Consider the following 19,767-nt stretch of genomic DNA (forward strand, 5'->3'; position numbering starts at 1 on the left):
GGCATAAGTGATCTATTGTGGTGATCACAAACAGATGTCCATTGTTAGAAGGACTTGTTAAAAATTGGAATCAATTATTATAGGAAGATTGGCTTCATGATAAGTCATTGGAGTTGCTGAAGTAATGCATTAAGGGCTCAACCTTTAGAAGTGAATGGAAAAGATGATGGGTATTCCTTGTATTTCTCTAATGAGCAATATGCTGTGATTGGGAGTTCATTTTTAAGGCTAGACATTTTATTCCATATATGGTGATGAAAAAAACGTTTTACTTTATAATAATTCTGTCTACTTGTTGAAAACTTCCATCTAGCTGTGAGCACAAGTACAGATGTTAGCAAATAGACCAAATTGTAATTGAAACACCTCATAACCAATTTACAAAGCCATTTCCTATGTAGCTGAGCATGATATTCAGGTTCAGGCTCAGGGTTGATGGCAATGTTAAAATGAAGACATATATTCTGTTTGGTAATATTCAGTGAAATCTCAGGGACTTTTGAATAAAGTGGTGGTGGGAGATAGAGGATGGCAGAGGTGGGACTCCATGGTAACCCATTGGTTTTCTGTGATAATAGCAATCAATTTGTGTCTGCCATATATCTCTCCTGGCAATTAGTAATTCAACAGTTGTTATCCTTGCTCATCTCACCCACTCTCATCATCCCCACCCCATGCTCCAAAAACTGGAGTTATTTGGAGATTGAGTAGTTACCTGTCTTTACATAGTAAGTCGGAGATTGAATGGTCCAGTATCTTTAAAGGTAGATTGTAGTAGGTATACTGAGAGCATTTGATACTGGGGTAACCATATTGAGAGGCTTCTTACTACAGGATACTGAATATACCAGGCAGAGAGATTAGTAGAAATTGCCACGAGGGTTAGTTCTTTGTGAATTCTGTTCAGGATTGAAGGGGTTAGTTAACCCTGTATACAGATTCTGTGTGTGTAAAGGAACTGATTGTCCATTTGTAGAACTATTAAGCCCACAGTGATGTCATCAGGGTTCCTGGCTTTTGTCTTGATGTAATTGATCTTGTACCCACATGCCCTGTGGTGTCTGTATTGGTGGATAACAGACATCATAAACTGAACAAAGATCTGGTTGTTGGGTATATACAGAAGTAATTTATCCATGCGCAGGATACTTTGTGTTCTTTTTGTATCCCTTAATGTCAATGTTTGGCCTGCGTCTAGACCATTGGGCTTCTTTGGCCACTGGGGTCAGTGAATATTTTAGTTGTACATCTTTATATATTCAAAGCTTTTGAATACAACAAAAGTAAAGTTGTTCTACTTGTCAAAGGCCTTCTTCACATTAAGGAAAAATACAATTGTGAGTTAAGTCTATGTGCGAGCTTTGTTGACTTTGAGTAAGCAGATATTGAGTAGTCTGTGCCATCTGGAGATAAATGCTGCTTTGTTTGAATTGGGTGAACATAGTGATCTGATTGGGAGTTTAGCAAAGTGTTCTTTCCCCAGGATTTTGAAGTCACAGTTTAAGAGTGAATCATCCAATAAGAGGTAGTTACTTGAAGACTAAGGCAATAGCTAATTCTGTTGTTGCTGGGAATGGAATGTATGCCTGTTCTGGTGAAAGAGGAGGCCACTGCAGTGGAGCTGATGGCTTGTTGAACCACTTCCACAGAGATAGGGAAGCCTGTGTTCAGATTAAACAAAAGGCCATAAAAATGTACTGGAGTTTATTTCTAGAGGGATAGAATTGATAAGCAGAGAAGTTATGTTAAAATTGTATAGACCCTGGTTAGACCACATTTGAAGTACTGTGAACAGCTCTGCTCTCTATATTATAAAAAGGATATAGAGCCACTGGTGAAGATGCAATAGATTTACTTGAATGAAACATGAATTGAGAGGGGAAACCTATCAGGAAAGATTGAACAGGCTGGGGCTTTTTTCTTTAGAAAAGAGGGGGATCTGATAGAGGTCTTTAAGATTATGGAAGTGTTTGATTAGGATAGACATGGAGAAGATATTTCCACTTGTAGGGGAGATTAGACTAGGGGCCATAAATATAAGATAGACACTAATAAATCCAATAGCGAATTCAGATGTAGCTTCTTTACCCAGAGAGTGGTTAGAATCTGGAACTTGTTACCACAAGGAATATTTGAGGTGAATAGCATAGATGCATTTAAGGGGAATGTGAGCCATGTGAGCCGCATGGAAGATGGCAGGATCCCCAAAGACACATTGTACAGCGAGCTCGCCACTGGTATCAGACCCACCGGCCGTCCATGTCTCCGTTATAAAGACGTCTGCAAACGCGACATGAAATCGTGTGACATTGATCACAAGTCGTGGGAGTCAGTTGCCAGCATTCGCCAGAGCTGGCGGGCAGCCATAAAGACAGGGCTAAATTGTGGCGAGTCGAAGAGACTTAGTAGTTGGCAGGAAAAAAGACAGAGGCGCAAGGGGAGAGTCAACTGTGCAACAGCCCCAACAAACAAATTTCTCTGCAGCACCTGTGGAAGAGCCTGTCACTCCAGAATTGGCCTTTATAGCCACTCCAGGCGCTGCTTCACAAACCACTGACCACCTCCAGGCGCGTATCCATTGTCTCTCGAGATAAGGAGGCCCAAAAGAATTTAAGGGGAAGCTAGACAAACATATGAGCAAAAGTAATAGAAGGATAATTTGATGGGATTAGTTGTAGAGGTGGCTCATGTGGACATTTTGGTCCGAATGGTCTGTGCTGTAAATACTTTATAAAAACAGCATCATAATCACTAGGCTGCCATACTCGGCGTTAGTTTTGACTTCCTAGAGGCATGGATGATGATTTAATATTTTCCCAGGGTAGCTTTGGAGATGTCTCTAGAGTCTGATTGGTCTCTAAGAGAAAGATGATTTGAGAATTTGAAATCCGAAAGGTCCAATCACCCGAATGAGAAAAGTTGCTGTGCACTTGGCCTGCTTTTTGGAATAGGCAGGAGTAGGTTGAGAATTTCGGGAGCATAATTGTGTTTATTGTTTTTGGTAGGATTGGCCTGCTGGGTGAAGGGCATGAGCAGTGAAAAGTATTTTCCTGTGATGAGGGCTTTGGCCATTTGGGGGCAGGGGGCTGAGGATAGTCTTGGCTTTCTGATAGTTTATCCACACAGGGGGAGAGAACAGTTGGTTTCTCCCTCGAGTGACTTTGGGGAATGTAAGAGGGAAGAATTCCAAGAGTATCCTACGACATTGGCCATTAACTTTTGTTTGGGAAGTTCTTTAATGGGTGTTAGGCTCCAGAATGCTCCACTTTTCCCCATCACTAAGATTACAAAATAATTCCTCTAGCAAAGCATAGTGCCCGTAGAAATCCAATGCTTCAGCATTGTTGCGTCTTTACCAAAGCTATTTCTTTTAAGTGTATATTGGATCTTTTAAAGTGTTTTTCCCTTCTTTATGTGCTTACAGCTAAGAAGCTAGATAAGCAACCTACTCTGAGTTTTGCCTAATCGACTGTAGCCGGCTAGTAGCCACTGGACCGAAGAATGCCTTCTGAGTTGCTATGAATTTCTAGCCTGATAACAAAGTAGGCACTAGAAATTCAGTAAAGAAGAGGAATTAACCTGTGCCCTTTCACGGCACCACAGACTGGTCCTTTGGTGTACTTTTCTGTTCTGAAATGAACTTCAATGCTGATCGAGTGAAAGATACTCATTCGTCAGCACGCCTTAGTCTTTTCACTTTTGGCACCTACTGTTCAGGTCAAGCACTCACAACAGGTACATGTTAAGTGAGATATAAGTGGTATCTCTGATTCCACATTCCTAATTGAAAATCACTACTCAAGTGGAGCATGGGAGAAAAATGGGGCTACAATGCCCTGATTTTATCTCCCTATGAATGTGGCTCTTGATGGAATTGCAAAATCAAAGAAGTAGCCCTATTAAGTTCCTCGCATCACAGAAATATTATTCACAGGGGGAGCAGTGTTAAGTTTATGTTAAGATTTTAATTCAGATAAGTAGACAAATAAAGTAAGCATAGCATCACTATTCGACTGTACCATGCCATTTTTGAGCATTGTTTTTTGATGTTACAAGCAGTGTGGATATAATTTCTGCAGTTCCCCCACTAACTAGGCAACTATTTGTGAATTAAATGAAGTATGAAATATAAATTTCACGTTTGTACCTGTCAGTTCCCTAGCTACCCTCCTAACTTATTTGCCACTTAGTTTAATATTTTGTTTTCATTCTCAGGGTGTGGGCATTGCTGGCAAGGCCAGCATTTATTGCCTGTTCCTAGTTTCCTGGGGAAGGTAGCAGTCAGTTTTCTGCTTGAATCGCTGCAGGCTGTATAGAGAAGGATTTTGACCCAGTGGCAATGAAGGAATGTGACTTGGTGAGAAACTTGAAGGTGATGCTGTTCCTTGCTCTTGTCATACTAGGCGGTAGAGGTCAATGGTTTGGGAGATGGTGCCAAAGAAGTCTTGGCAAGTTGCTGCACTGAATCCAGTAGATAGTGCAGCCAGGGTATGCTGATAGTGGAGGGAGTGGATGTATTTATAATTTGTTTTGTTGCAATTAATTAGCTGAGAGGGTGGCCAAATGGATTTGTAAATTGCAGCAGCTTCCTATAGTAAATCTGTGTTTTTCACCTGCCTAGGAACTATTTTACTTATGGTGGCATTCTAACACCTCACTCATCCCTACCTCAAATAATTGTAGGGTGTTTTATTTTCATGAGGCTGGCTGACATCTAGATGAGATTATCATGAAAGCAGCTGGCAAATTTGTTTTCAGCGAAAGACGTGATTCACACCTACCACAATGATCAAAGTAGTGACATGGTTGTAGCAATCTTATCACTGTGGTATTGAAATAATGAATGCTTTAGGATTGGTTAGTGAAGTTATGGAAAGTGCAGAGTTAGATCAGAGGTCATAGGGTTTAGCCTAAAAGAGGGTGGGAGGGGAAAACAGGCTCCAACATATTCATATTCAGTCATCTGTTGTGTAAATAATCCCTGTTCTATGATGCTTCCTTGCATTGAAAGTCTCTTTTTCAGTGTCTTTATTGAAATGTAAGTACTGGAGTGAAGCATGGTAAAGGAAACCTCCTGTAGTTCATCGATTTCGTAACATTGGTATAGATTGGGTTACCTGAATCAAGACTGATGACAACCTTTTTTGTTGGTTAATTTGGTCCCTAGCAGTGATTTGCTATGTTTTTTGTTAACACTTAGTGAAGGCAAGAGGGGAGCCCAAACAGATTGATCACGTTGACACATGTTTCACAGATTGCATGCAGTGGAAGAGGATGCTATTTCTGTATTAAAATCAATACAGCCCCTCCTTTAACATTGAAATCCACAAGAATCTTTGGAATTAGGATTTTGGATACACAACAGATCGTTTAGCTTGTCTTGAAATTGGCTGTCTTTTCCCAAAGGCAATTATTAGAGCTTGTAGCACTTATTCCTTATAATTCACTTTTAAGATTAGATACGTCAACAGTTAATTTCACTTTTTTTCCTTTATTTAGTACGTTATTGTTGTGAATGGCCATGTCTGATTTGTTCACCTCAATGTGATCTTCACACTTGTTCAGATACTCATTAAATAACTCATCTGCTACCATCCTTCTAGACATCATTTCTAGTATTTCTACCATTCATGTTTACAATATCATTGGAAGTTAATGTGTTGTGTACTGTGTAGTGAATTTAGGAAACAATGGAACAATGTTTTTTTTTGATCACACTGTTGTAAATTCAGTAGGAATGTCCATAGTTTTGTTATCACAAAAAGCTTTGGTTTAACTTGTACATTTTGTACCACTTTTAACAATCCAGAATCAATATAATCCACATTTCTTTTAAATAAGAGAACGGATTAGGACAACCTCAAGTGCTTAGTGTAATATTTACACCAGATAGGTCTAGTATATTGATGAGCAACTAAGAGATGAACATTTGCAGCATTAAGCTGGACATATCAGTTACACAACAGCAACTGACTTTTACAGAAATAAAAACAGAAATTTGTGCTTTTGCAAAATTGCACATTTAACCATAAGAGATAGTGTTTCAACACTGAACCATGTCCTTGATTGTAATCAGTGCCAAAATGGAAACTGCTTTTTATTAACTTAGTTCCTGCTAATGTGATGTATGTTTAGAATTGATAACAGAGGGCAGGGTTGCAGCATGTTAGTTCTGTGATGAGCTATGCCATGGAGTGGAAAATTACAGATTTTTACCTGCAATTTTATCCCCTACATCCCATGACAAGAGTAAAATCGCAGTTGTGTCAATGAAGGAATCTACAAAGGGCAATAGTTCTTGATACTGAATGTAAAAGCACAAGAGCAGCTCATGGAGGTATCTTTCCAAAAAAATTACAGCAATGAGTGAAGTTGGTCCTTGTTAAGTGTGATTGTGTCAAGCATGAGTGATTAAAGTTCAGTGAATACCGTTGCTGTATCTTGTTTATGGAAGATGGCAGGATCCCCAAAGACACATTGTACAGCGAGCTCGCCACTGGTATCAGACCCACCGGCCGTCGATGTCTCCGCTTTAAAGACGTTTGCAAACGCGACATGAAATCCTGTGACATTGATCACAAGTCGTGGGAGTCAGTTGCCAGCGTTCGCCAGAGCTGGCGGGCAGCCATAAAGATGGGGCTAAAATGTGGCGAGTCGAAGAGACTTAGTAGTTGGCAGGAAAAAAGACAGAGGCGCAAGGGGAGAGCCAAATGTGCAACAGCCCCGACAAACAAATTTCTCTGCAGCACCTGTGGAAGAGCCTGTCACTCTAGAATTGGCCTTTATAGCCACTCCAGGCGCTGCTTCACAAACCACTGACCACCTCCAGGCGCGTATCCATTGTCTCTCGAGATAAGGAGGCCCAAAAGAAAGAATCTTGTTTATACCATGGGTCAAATTTCTTTAGTTTGCTTAGGCTATGGGGAAGGTAGCATAGTGATAATGTTATAAAAACAAGAAATGCTGGAACCACTCAGCAGGTCTGGCAGCATCTGTGAAAAGAGAAGCAGAGTTAACATTTTGGGTCAGTGACCCTTCTTCGGAACGAGCAAATATTAGAAATGTCAAAGGTTATAAGCAAGTGAGCCGGGGGTGGGGCAAGAGATAACAAAGGTGAAGGTGTAGATTGGACAAGGCCACATAGCCGACCAAGAGTTCATGGAGCAAAGGCAAACAATATGTTAATGGTGTGTTGAAAGACAAAGCATTAGTACAGATAGGGTGTTAACGAACTGATCATTGAACAGCAGCAGGTACAAACATGAAAAAAAACAGTGGGTAAGCAAACTGAACAAACTACAATGAAATGAAATAAAAGCAAAAAAATTGTAAAAAATGGAAAAATGAAAAAAGAACTAAAAATAAAAGTAAAATGGGGGGCCCGTCATGCTCTGAAATTATTGAACTCAATGTTCAGTCCGGCAGGCTGTAGTGTGCCTAATCGGAAAATGAGATGCTGTTCCTCGAGCTTGCGTTGATGTTCAGTGGAACACTGCAGCAAGCCCAGGATAGAGATGTGAGCATGAGAGCAGGGGGGAGTGTTGAAATGGCAAGCAACCGGAAGCTCAGGGTCCTGCTTGCGGACTGAGCGGAGGTGTTCCGCAAAGCAGTCACCCAGTCTGCGATTGGTCTCCCCAATGTAGAGGAGACCACATTGTGAGCAGAGAATACAGTATACTACATTGAAAGAAGTACAAGTAAATCGCTGCTTCACCTGAAAGGAGTGTTTGGGGCCTGGGATAGTGAGGAGAGAGGAGGTAAATGGGCAGGTATTACACCTCCTGCGATTGCAGGGGAAGGTGCCATGGGACGCGGACAAGGTGGTGGAGGTAATGGAGGGGTGGACCAGGGTATCGCGGAGGGAACGATCCCTTCGGAATGCTGACAGGGGAAGGGAGAGGAAGATGCGTTTGGTAGTGGCATCACGCTGGAGATGGCGGAAATGGCGGGGGATGATCCTTTGGATATGGAGGCTGATGGGGTGGAAAGTGAGGACAAGGGGAACCCTGTCATGGTTCTGGGAGGAAGGGGTGAGGGTAGAGGTGCGGGAAATGGGCCGGACACGGTTGAGGGCCCTGTCAACAACAGTGGGGGGAATCCTCGGTTGAGGAAAAAGGAGGTCATATCAGAAGCACCGTCATGGAAGGTAGCATCATCAGAGCAGATGCGTCGGAGATGGAGAAACTGGGAGAATGGAATGGAGTCCTTACAGGAGGTAGGGTGTAAAGAAGTGTAGTCTAGGTAGCTGTGGGAGTCGGTGGGCTTATAATGGATATTAGTAGACAACCTATCCCCAGAGATGGAGACAGAGAAGTCGAGGAAGGGAAGTGTCAGAGATGGACCATGTAAAGGTGAGAGAAGGGTGGAAATTGGAAGCAAAGTTGATAAAGTTTTCCAGTTCAGGGCGGGAGCAGGAAACGGCACCGATACAGTCATCGTTATAATGTTATAATAGTGATAATGTTACTTGACTAGTAATCCAGAGACCCAGACTACTACTGTGGAGACATGAGTTCAAATCCCACTGTGGTACCTGGAGGAATTTAAATTCAATTAATTAGTAAATCTGGAATAAAGTGCTAGTTTCATTAATAGTGATCATGAAACTACCGGATTATTATTTTTTTTTAAATCGTTCACTAATGTCTTTCAGGGGAGGAAATTTGCTGTCCTTACCTGGTCTGGCCTACATGTGACTCCAGCCCCACGACAATGTGGTTGACTCTTAACTGCCTAGCAAGCCACTCAGTTGTAGGTGGTTCACCACTACCTGCTCAAGGGCAATTAGGGATGGGCAATAAATGCTGGCCTTGCCAGCGGCACTCATTTCCCAAGGACAGATGAAAAAAAAGCTTGGATTGCTGCTTTGGTAACTGGGTTTTTACTGTTCTTTTTTAAACTAAAGCTTGTTAGTATCATTCATGCTGACGATGCACAGTCCATCAATGATGAATTGAACCAAGAGCCTGTTTTTTTTAAGAGCATGGAGGATCAGAGTTACTTGCTTATCATGTCCCATGATGGATCTTTGGGAAATTTGTTGGGTTAGGGTATTGTGGTAGGGATACTACATTTCCTTTTGGGGTTTTTTGAGCTCAGGAAAGGAAAATATTGCTCTATACTTCAAATTAAATCTGGGAAGATCAATTCCTTGAAAGAATATAAGAAATAGGAGCAGGAGAAAGCCATCTGGCCCGTGAACCTGCTCCGCCATTTGGTAAGATCATGGCTGATCTTCTACCTCAACTTCACTTGAACAGATGTACGGTGTGATTACCATCTTTTTGTGTGTCCACTTTCCCAACTCCCTGCTTTCTCAGATGTATTTATGGCTATGATTCACATTAGTTCACACTGAGGAGAAGCAGGAGAGACCTACTTGAGTCAAATTTTCTGTTGGGGTTCCTCCAGAAGGAACTCAAAATTGAAAAGAGGATATCACAAGAAACTGCAACTAAATGATCATGGTTGCCAAGTACTAGACCTCCCAACTTTTGAGATTTGGCAATCTACTTATAATGTGGCTTGGATTACCTGTTTCCGTCAATGTGAGGTAGTAACAGCTCCCTGACTGGCGTTTGGGAGCTTCAACCATCTCCTGTTACTTATTGTTCATTCTGTTTCCTAGTTTCATTTTTTACCCTCATTTCATATTGCAGCAGTCAGAGTGATTTCAGAATTTTTTGGAAACTGCTTCAAGCCTCTTTCCAAACGAGATGAGTGGAACAAATGTAATGAATCATCCGACACTTGCAGCCAAAGGAGTTTGTGTAGAGTAAAATGTGTTTGGGGAAAGAGTAATATTTTGGTGTTTGGTTTATTTTGCAATCCCTGCAATAAATTGATTTTGACACAGAACATCCTGTAGAGTGGATTGCCCAAGGTATTGTTGACAAGCAAGTAAAAAATTATACTAATATCCTTAGTTTCTTTTTACTTTAGGTGAAAAAATGTTGCAGCAATTTGTATATCAGGGTTCCAATACAAATTCAGTTATGGACACGTTCAAATGGAGATGTGCAAGGGCTGGATTTTTCTTCAGCTGAGTCGAGATTGAATAGTATTTACTATGTACCAGAGCACCCCTTTTTCCTGCTCCTCTCCAATGTTCCGTCCTGCCTTTCCTGCCCCTCTCTTTCCCCCCCCCCACTCTCCTGAATGTGGCAACACGTATTGGAATAAATTTTCTTAGGCATCAGTCACCCTCTGATTGACTGATACTCCACTCAAAGTGCCTCAACAGAGATGTTGGCAGGTTATGGGGGTATCACCACACGGCTGTAACCAACTCTCAGACAAAGTCCAGACCCAATGCTGCTCTTATCCTCGGTAGTAGAAGTTGCAGGGGAGTAACCTTGGTGATTTGCTGCAGTGTGTCTGTAGATCAGATATATGGTTGTCATAGTGTGATGGTGGTGGAGGGCATGGATATTGAGTCCTGTGGCATGATTGCCAATCAGGCAAACTGTTTTGACCTGGACATTGTTGAGTTTCAGTTGACTCGCCCAGTGACTGAGATTTCCAACATACTTCTAACTTGAACATTGTAGAATTTTTTTCATTAATCTGTTCATTGGGTGTGGACATCGCGGTCAAGACGAGTATTTATTGTCCATCCCTACTTACCCTTGAGAACTGGTAGTGAACCACTGCCTTGAAACACTGCAACCCATATTGTGTAGGTACACCCACAGTGCTGTTAGATCGGCAGTTCCAGTACTTTGACCCAGCAATGATGAAGGAACGGCGATATATCTTCAAATCAGGACGGTGTGTGATACTGTTGATAAATAAAAAGTGCTTACATTTACATTCCCTTTCATGTCCTCAGGATGTCCCAAAAGCACTCCACAGCCAGCAAAATATTTAAAAAATATTGTCACTGTTATGGAAGGAAATACAATAAAGGTCTTCACAAACAGGTGATATTCATTGAGGGGCAAATGTGGGCCAGGAAACTGGGAGAGCACCCCGACTCCTCTTTGCATAGTGCTATGGATCTTTTCTGTCCACCTGAACAGATATGCTGGGTTAAATATCGCTTTGAAAGACAGCACCTCTCCCAATACAGCACTTTCTTAGTACTACAACCTTGATTTTGTGCTGAAGTCCTACAGTGGGGATTGAACCCACAAACTTCTGATTCGAGGCAAGACTTTATTCTGTGTACTATGCAAAATGCATCTGATTATTGACAAAGACTTGTATTTTTAATTTCTTTAATTTGCTAAATACGCAGACCATTTTGATTAGAATGACTGAACCTCATAAATGGGAAATACTAAAAGCTTTTGTCTGCAGGCTACATTCTCAGATGGTTAGTGTAAATATAAAAATGGGGAACCTATTTTGCAAACAGTCATCTTCATTTATTGACAGACAAAAGTTAATAAGATGATCACACTTGTGATCTTTCTGAATTGCCATCTGCCAGTGGTATGAGAAAGTATTGAAGAAAGCAGTCTTCACTCGATTTCTTTTTCTAATCGTAAAAATTGTGCCGAAAGGGTCCAATGATTCTTGATGTACTGGATAAATCAGAAAACAGCACTAATTATGATCTCCCTCATTGGTTCACTGTCAAGATACTGTATACACAAATCCCATGGTACAGTGTAATACATTATCCACAGTCTTTTGAGAACTTGATATTTGAGGAAGTCACCAACCTATATTCAGGCTCACGGAAAAGCAAAATACTGCATTTGCTGGAAATCTGAACTAAAAACAGAGCTGAAACGTTAACTCTGTTTCTCTCTGACAGGTGCTGCCAGACGTGCTGAGTATTTTCAGCATTTTCTGTTTTTATTTCCGGTTAGTTGAGTAAGGTAATCCAAAATTGCATTATAAACAGCTTATGTCAGGAAACTGCCTTGTGCTTTGTTATGGACACTCCTTGTTGCTGGCTAGAAAGACAGTGGAATACACTAAAATAAAAGCAAAATACTGCGGATGCTGGAAATCTGAAATAAAAACAAGAAATGCTGGAACCACTCAGCAGGTCTGGCAGCATCTGTGGAAAGAGAAGCAGAGTTAACGTTTCGGGTCAGTGACCCGTTCCGAAGAAGGGTCACTGACCCGAAACTTTAACTCTGCTTCTCTTTCCACAGATGCTGCCAGACCTGCACAGTGGAATACACTGTGGGCCATATGTGATTTGCTTGCTGGTAGAGTTCCACAACAAGCATTTCTGCTTGCGTTCCAAAATAGCTTTTTCCACAGAAAATCAATTGGATATTTAAAAAATGCACATTTTTATAAAATGGCCCATAATATTACAGGTGGAGGGCTTGGAGTTGCACCTTGACCTTACATTGAGACTAGTAAACCAGTGAGGCAGATCATAATTAGTGCTGTTTTCTGATTTATCAAGTACATCAAGAATCAAATGCAGATAAGGAACTGTGAATCCTTAACTAGTTATTGGCTCAAAGAATTTTAATCTTTGCCTTATGAACTTGGCACTACTGGATTATAAAATGAGAAATGTTTTGTGCTGTCAATTTTTGTCCTCTGAATATTGGGCTGAGATTTTGTGCACCTTTACTTAAAAAGGTATCCAATCCAAGTGCTGCGTGCTCTATTCCCATTACAAATTGAAATTTCATTTTGTAATTTTTGCTTGTTTAGCAGATTACTCCAAGTTATGCACATAGTTTAGTAATCAAAAGCAAACTACTGTGGATGCTAGAAATCTGAAATAAAAACAGATTACCTTGGTAATAAGGTGCCCTTAATTTTCTCTGCCAATAAGTGTAAGCAGTTCAGTTAGATTTGCGTTTTAGTCTGGTCATAGTTGCCTGAACCTGAATTGCACTTATCAATGAACTGAGCTTAAAAACCACCAAGTCAAAGAGGGAAATATTAGGAGAGGTGACTAAAAGCTCAGTCAAAGAGGTGGGTTTTTTTGGAGGGTCTTAAAGGAGAACCAGAAGGTGTAGAGATGGAGAGGTTTAGGGATGGAATTCCAGAGGGTAAGGCCTAGATGGTTGAAAGCACTGCCGCCAGTGGTGGGGTGAAAAGGGGAAAAATTCAGAGAGCCAGGGAAATGGAGAGCTCTTGTATGTATGGAGGAGGTTACAGAGAAAGGGAGGCATGAGACCATGAAGGGATTTAAACAAAGAGATTAAAGTTTCAAATTTGAGGCTTTTGTGCGCCAGGAATCAATGTAAGTTATCGAGGACAGGGGTGATTGGTGAGCAGTACTTGTTGCAGGATAGAATGCAGGCAGCAGAATTTTGGATAAGCTGATGTTTATAGGCTGTGGAGGATGGGAACCAGGCCAAGACAGCATTGGAATAATCATATCCAGAGATGACAAAAGAAATGATGAGAGTTTAAGCAGCAATCAGGATAAGGCAGGGGCAGCAAAGTTTGAAGCTATGGAAGTGAAAGTAGGCAGTCTTTGTAATGGGATGATATAGCATCCTAAACACAGTTTAGAGTTAAATAGGTTTCCATAGTTGTGAAAAGTCTGGTTCAACCTGACACAGTAACCAGGGTAGGGAATGGCATCAGTGGCAAGGATACGGACATTGTGATGGGCCAAAGACAATGGTTTCAGTCTTCTCAATGTTTCTGGAGCAAATTGCTGCTCATACAAGTCCAGATGTCGGCATGTATTTTTGGGGCATAAAGCAAAGCCATCGCTGGAGATGCGGTTAGATTGGTAAGGGTGGAAAAAAGCGAGGGCAGCTCCAGTGATCTGGACAATGGAGGATATTTGATGGAAGAGGATGGTATAGTCAACCAAGTCAAAGTTTGCAGAGAAGTCAAGGGTGGGTTTGGGGGATTTTAAGGGAGAGCTGATGGTGTTCCAAAGAGGGAAAGGTATCGGAGTTGTGGGAGGACCATATGATAAGGACCATACCACTACCATTGTGGTTTGAATAGGGCAGGTATAGCCAGGTGAGGAGGCTTCAGTGAATATACACATTTTTGGTTCCCTTCAAATAGCCTAATAATTTTTATTTCTTACCCTTAGTTTATATGCTTCTAACAGGTTTAATGTATTGTTAAATATTCCACAGATCCAAATATAATTTAAAGGAATTTTGATTTGGAATATTTTTTTTTCTGCAGTCTTCAACCAAATCGATTGATGCCTCATTATATTTAATTAACTTTGAATTAAGTACCTGTAAATAACAAATCAAAATAGTATTGTCAATTATAAGATAAGATTACACACATCAAAATATGTGTTAAATCTTCTAAGAAGTCTGATAGAAACAAATTAAGCACAGAGAAGTCTTCCTTTTTTGGTTCTGAAGGTCTTCAAGGTTGCAGTAGAACCAGGAATGTTTAAATTGTGGAAATGCCACATTGCACAGCAGAACAAGATTCAATGTGACTTTCAAAATTGGTTAAACGTGAGACTTTGGAAGACTACAATATGCATGCATTTTCTCAGGGTTGGAATGGGTAGCTATGTATCCTCACCACAGGAACAAAGAGCATATTCTTGAATAGATCATACTGTAGGGTTGAGGATTTTTCCCTTTGTCTTGAAGAGCAAATAGTAGAGGGTCACAACCTTCCCAAGAAATATGTTGGAATCAATGACTTAAGGAGTTGCCATCTATCAAGGGAGGAGGAAGCTATACCAACAATATAATGGAATTTAAAGTGTGGTCCTTCAGTAGCTTACCCAAGTGGCCAATGTGTCAACCCTGTTTGTTTGTTTGTGCGGTCCTCACTTCTCATTGCCACTCTTGGCCTATGGAGGAGAAAATCAGCCATTGTTCCTTCCATAAATCATTATGCAGTGACTGCATGTTGAAACATTCAAATGTGGAAAATGTAATTTGTTTTAAACGATAGTATTTCTGAACCAAAACCCCAGCAGGTAGTGTTTGTTTAAGAAAAAAGTGTTTGAAACTGTGCAGATAGGAAGGTGTGCATTTCAGTGAATATTTCCTTTTAGTTATGTCTGGAATCTAGCTGACAACCAACCTTAGTATTCAAAAACATTTGGTTTGACAATGGGAGTGACCACCACAAGCAAACCCATCAGCTTAAGTTTGCTATATTAGCACAGGATCAACACCATGCAAATTTAAATATACTGTCGAAAAATACCAATTTTACGAAGTAACCTAATTTTGGCAGTAAATGTGGGTGGTGTGCGGTGAGATCCTCTTAAATTGCTGTTAATTATTGGTACCCATTTCCACATGATCCCACTGGTGAGTGACCACCTGGCTGCAGCTCAATTAATCTCAACCCTACTCAAACGTGGTCTCCATGCTGTTGGCTGGATTGCAGCCTTTCTCATTCTGAACCCTTTAGCGCCTGCTTATTATCCTCTACTCTGTCATTGTGGTGTATGATACTGTAGCTCACAGTGACGGAGGGCACTTAGCTAATGTCCTGGTCCAGCTCTGCTTTGTTTCCTCAATTCTCCAGTGCTGATCTTTTGCACTACCACCTCCTGGGCTCATGTTAATTGTCCTTCACACACTTAACCTGTGCATAAATTTGACCAGTGACACAAGGCCGGGAAATGGAGAAATGAACAGAGGCTAAGTAGGAGCAGGAAGACCCAGTCTGAATGGGGCCAGACTAATATAGAAGCTTGTAGTCAGGGGTTTTCCTGGCTTCTTATTTGAGTTTAAAACAGATAAGTCAAGAGCCATCCTTATTTTCTACCTTAAAATTGCTATTTTTTGGCTGGGCAGAATTACTGTATGTGGAATGAGGTCTCCAATCCAAACCAGTTGCAATTCTTATCAATGCTTGATCCCAAACAATTCAGGTTTGCGGTATTTGGCTGTGTATTGAATAGCCTCGGTCAACTGTGAATTAGATACAGAAAGTCACATCATTTATATTGTGTGTTCTTGCACATCAATTAAAACTAGCCAACTGTTAGCAATGCATTGATTCCTACAACTCAGTACAGTTGGAACACGTCTTTCTTTGGGGGGGGGGGGGGGGCACAAAATTGCAATTTCCCTTCAATGAAATTTGTGGCTGTGATGTTAAACAGGTCTGCAGTCCATATGACCAATGCTCTCAATATTTGTATGGGAAAATAATATTGCTAGTGAGGTCCAGGAGCTTTTTCTTTGAGAAATTAAGCAAGTGCAATTAGGTTAATTAATTTGATTAAAGAAAGCCTTCTTAAAAGGCTGTCATGGGAACTGTAGCTTACAGGGGGACTACTCCTCTATCATTGCTGCCAGTGGAATTCAAATGAGCAAGGAACAGGTAATAGTCTTAGCCATTTCGCTAGTGCCAACTTAAAAAGAAATCACCCCACACAGACATCTCTCATAATATGTCTGAGTCAATTATTCCGCCTTTTGAATAGGAACCTTAATAGGCATGCATGCAAATGGATGCCATGAACAAATATAGTTCTTTCTTACGTTTTTGGCAGAGGTACTACACAGATTATAATCCCTTTTTAAAGTGTTACGACCGAGGTGGGAGGAGTGCACTGTTTATTCTAGTTCCACTTCTCCACGGGTCACAACATATATTTAAATTTTTTCCCAGTTAGGGTTAGGATTAGGGTTAGGGTTAAGAAACCTGTTGGTGTGTTTTATTCTGGGATAAAAAGAGAGTCTATAATTAGGGTTAACCCTATCTCAGGTGCCCAGCATTATTTCATGGCATGCATATGTCGAGTAAATGGTAAACTTGGCACCTGATTTAAATTTTACCATTTTCTTCCATGCTTGTTCTTGGGTCTTTCCAGTCGTGCGCCACCTCTTTGATCCTCTGAGGAAGGTGGAAAACCAAGTAACACTTCTCACACTCACCTTATGCTTCACCACCTCCACTTAACCAGACATCAAACAACTGTTTGCATTTAAATCGAACCTTTATAGAAAAACGTCCCAAAGTGCTTTACAGAGGAAGAAGGTAAATAGGAATGGGCGGCAAGCTATTTGATTAATTTGGGAGAGGTGACTAAATGCTTGTTTGGAAAGTTGGGGTTGAAAAGCCTCTTAAAGGCAGCATGAGAATGAAAGAAGCACAAGGGTTTAGTGAGGGTGTTCCAGAGAAGTAGGGCTGAGGCAATTGGAGATTGTGGAACCAATGGAACATAAGTAGAGATACACAGAAATCAGGGTTGGACTAAAAGTTGCAGGAGAGAAGTTCAGGCCAGTGAAGATCACAAAGGTAAGATGGTGAGAAACCTGGGGAAGAAAACATATTAAAGTTAACCTATTGGTAGAGTAGCTGATCTTTGCTTATTTTCTGGTTGCACCATGTATTCCACAAACTCCACTGATAAATATGTTCAAAAACTGCTGGACTGATGTGTGTAGTGGCTAGCATTCAGCTCCCACTAGCAAATTCTTCATGTTACAATCAGAGCAAGCACTCCCCACTAAGTGCCTCTATACACTTGAGGACTGTGTACTTTGAACAGTCAACGAGAATAAATTCTAGTCGGGCGCATTTTGTGACCTTGAGTTGGCTCCACTGTATCAGTTTGGCAAAAGTAAATTAATGTGTTTAAGGATCCTAAAAAAAAAGGCATTTCCTGATGGGCAGGATAACAGTCCCAGTCAACATCTATAATGGTGTTGTATTTTGAGAGTCTGAAATTCCTCTATTTCCTTTCCCTTTTTTCTTCCTATGCTGATTTTTTAAAATCCTGTCATGGGATGTGGGTGTCACTGACTAAGCCAACATTTGTTGCCCATCCCTAATTGCCCTTGACAACTGAGTGGCTTGCTAGGCCATTTGAGAGGGCAGTTAAGAGTCAACCACATTGCTGTGGATCTGGAGTCACATGTAGGCCAGACCAGGTAAGGATAGCAGATTTCCCTCCCTAAAAGATATTAGTGAACCAAATGGATTTTTACAACAATCGATGGTATTTTCATGGCACCATTACTGAGATTAGTTTTCAAATTCCAGATTTTTATTAATTAATTGAATTTAAATTCTACCAGCAGCCATGGTGGGATTTGAATCCATGTCGCCTGGCAATTACCATTGGGCCTCTGGATTACTAGTTCAATGACTTTACCACTACACCACCATCTCCCTTTTTTTTTTGCAGGCCCTATACCATCTGAGGTTGAAAGAGCAGATAGACGACTTTCTGTCAGGCTAGGAAGCACATACCACTAACTTGGCAACAGGTCTGCTGATAGTTTTCTCTTTTATTCCTCAGGTGCTCGTCGGCCATTTGTACACCGCGCAGAAGCTCATCATTGAAAATCAGTGAAACTGCATTAGGAGCCAACAAAAGTGCTTTTAAAAAGAGAGTCATTCCATCTATCACCTTTGAGCCAACTCGCAGTGTCCCAATCTTCAAAGAACTAAAGCTTCTCTCTCCTGCATGTGTGACAGATCTGTAAAATATTCTGATGGCAATACTTGCACAACAATGTAATGCATTTATTTAATTGCACTGCTGATTTAATTATATAGTGCCAGTGATCTGCAATATTTTAGGATTTTTGGAGCAAGGGTACAGGTCAGCTAAACAATGTTAAATGTATACCATTTTGTGTAGTTCTAATGCTTTGTTTTTTTTTGTTTTTTCAATTTTCTCTGTATGTCCAATACAAGAACTGAAGATAAACTCACTAATGAAATATCGTTAAAGTGGCTTGGTTAATATTTTGTGCTAGAATAATCTCTACAAATATTTACATTGATATAGTGGTGTCCTCGTTTTGAAATGGAGCAATTTATAACATCCTCACTTTGATGGGATGGTACTGCAACAAAACATTCTGATACTTTTTAAATAAATCACCTTACAAAAATTACAAGTACTGTATCCATTTGTAATATAACGCCATTGGAATAAATATAAATCACCAACCACAAGTGACTGAAGCACTTTGTGATTATATCTTCATTAGCTCACATTGTATTAAAATACTGTTTTGATTAAGCTTTTGCATCGCATTAAAACTTTGTTTCAGTTACATTGCAAAGTTTCTTGTAGGATTTTAAGAGCTTATGTAATTTACTCCCTGTTTAATTATGCAATTGTAGTTGTGCAATGTCAAAATTGCATCATTCTATTATCCTTGAATTGGCCACATCTATGAATAATCAGCTCCAAGTTGCTTACTGACTACATGTGAACTGTCCTCATAATTTGTCCACTTACTCACATACTGAGGAGCCTTGTACCACAGGTCACAACTAATTAACATACAATGAAGATACATAATCCAAAGATGGTGCATATATTGCACATTTCCTGTCAATCGTAGTTCAGGTATTGCACTCAAATTTCTTTTTTTTTAAGTGTGAAGAAACTCTATAGGAGCAGAAAATATGAAGCCAAAATGTCTGCATCCTTTTATTGATCTCTGAATGAACTCAAACCAATGTTTATTTTACAGCAATGAGATTTTGCAAATGTAAAGGAAACCTTGTTTATTGGAAGAATAATGAAGTGTTTTGCATGATATGATGTTACTACCCTGGTAAAATGGCATCATCTGATTTATTGTGAGCAACACCAAAGGGGATTTGCTACCAGATGAAAATCTTGTAGATAGTGCACATCTGTCCCACTTCAGATGTTACACTTTGATATAGATGCAAAACAATCTTTTTTGTAAAGGCAGGTTTCTGGGCTGCATAAATAGAGACACAGAGTGCAAAACAAGGAAGTTACGTTAAATCTTTATAAATCACTGGTTAGACTTCAACTAGAGTATTGCATCCAATTTGGGCACCACACTTTAGGAAAGATGTCAAGGCTTTTGACAGGATGCAGAGTAGATTTATCAGAATGGTACAGGAATTCAGTTATGTGGAGAGACTAAAGAAGCT

At 40.4% G+C, this 19,767-nt stretch overlaps 1 protein-coding gene across 1 annotated transcript in view; it reads left to right on the forward strand.

Annotated features, from left to right (window-relative positions):
* lyrm4 (LYR motif containing 4) overlaps positions 1-18,871 on the forward strand; it is a 218,872-nt gene extending 200,001 nt beyond the window's left edge. The window contains exon 3 of the mRNA XM_068054482.1: positions 18,140-18,871. Coding sequence (XP_067910583.1) covers positions 18,140-18,193 — 54 coding nt within the window. The 3' untranslated portion in view covers positions 18,194-18,871. The remainder of the gene's footprint in view (positions 1-18,139) is intronic.
* The last annotated feature ends 896 nt before the right edge of the window (positions 18,872-19,767 follow it).

Source organism: Heterodontus francisci, chromosome 2 (genome assembly GCF_036365525.1).
Source record: "Heterodontus francisci isolate sHetFra1 chromosome 2, sHetFra1.hap1, whole genome shotgun sequence".
In the NCBI taxonomy this organism is placed as follows: Eukaryota; Metazoa; Chordata; class Chondrichthyes; order Heterodontiformes; family Heterodontidae; genus Heterodontus; species Heterodontus francisci.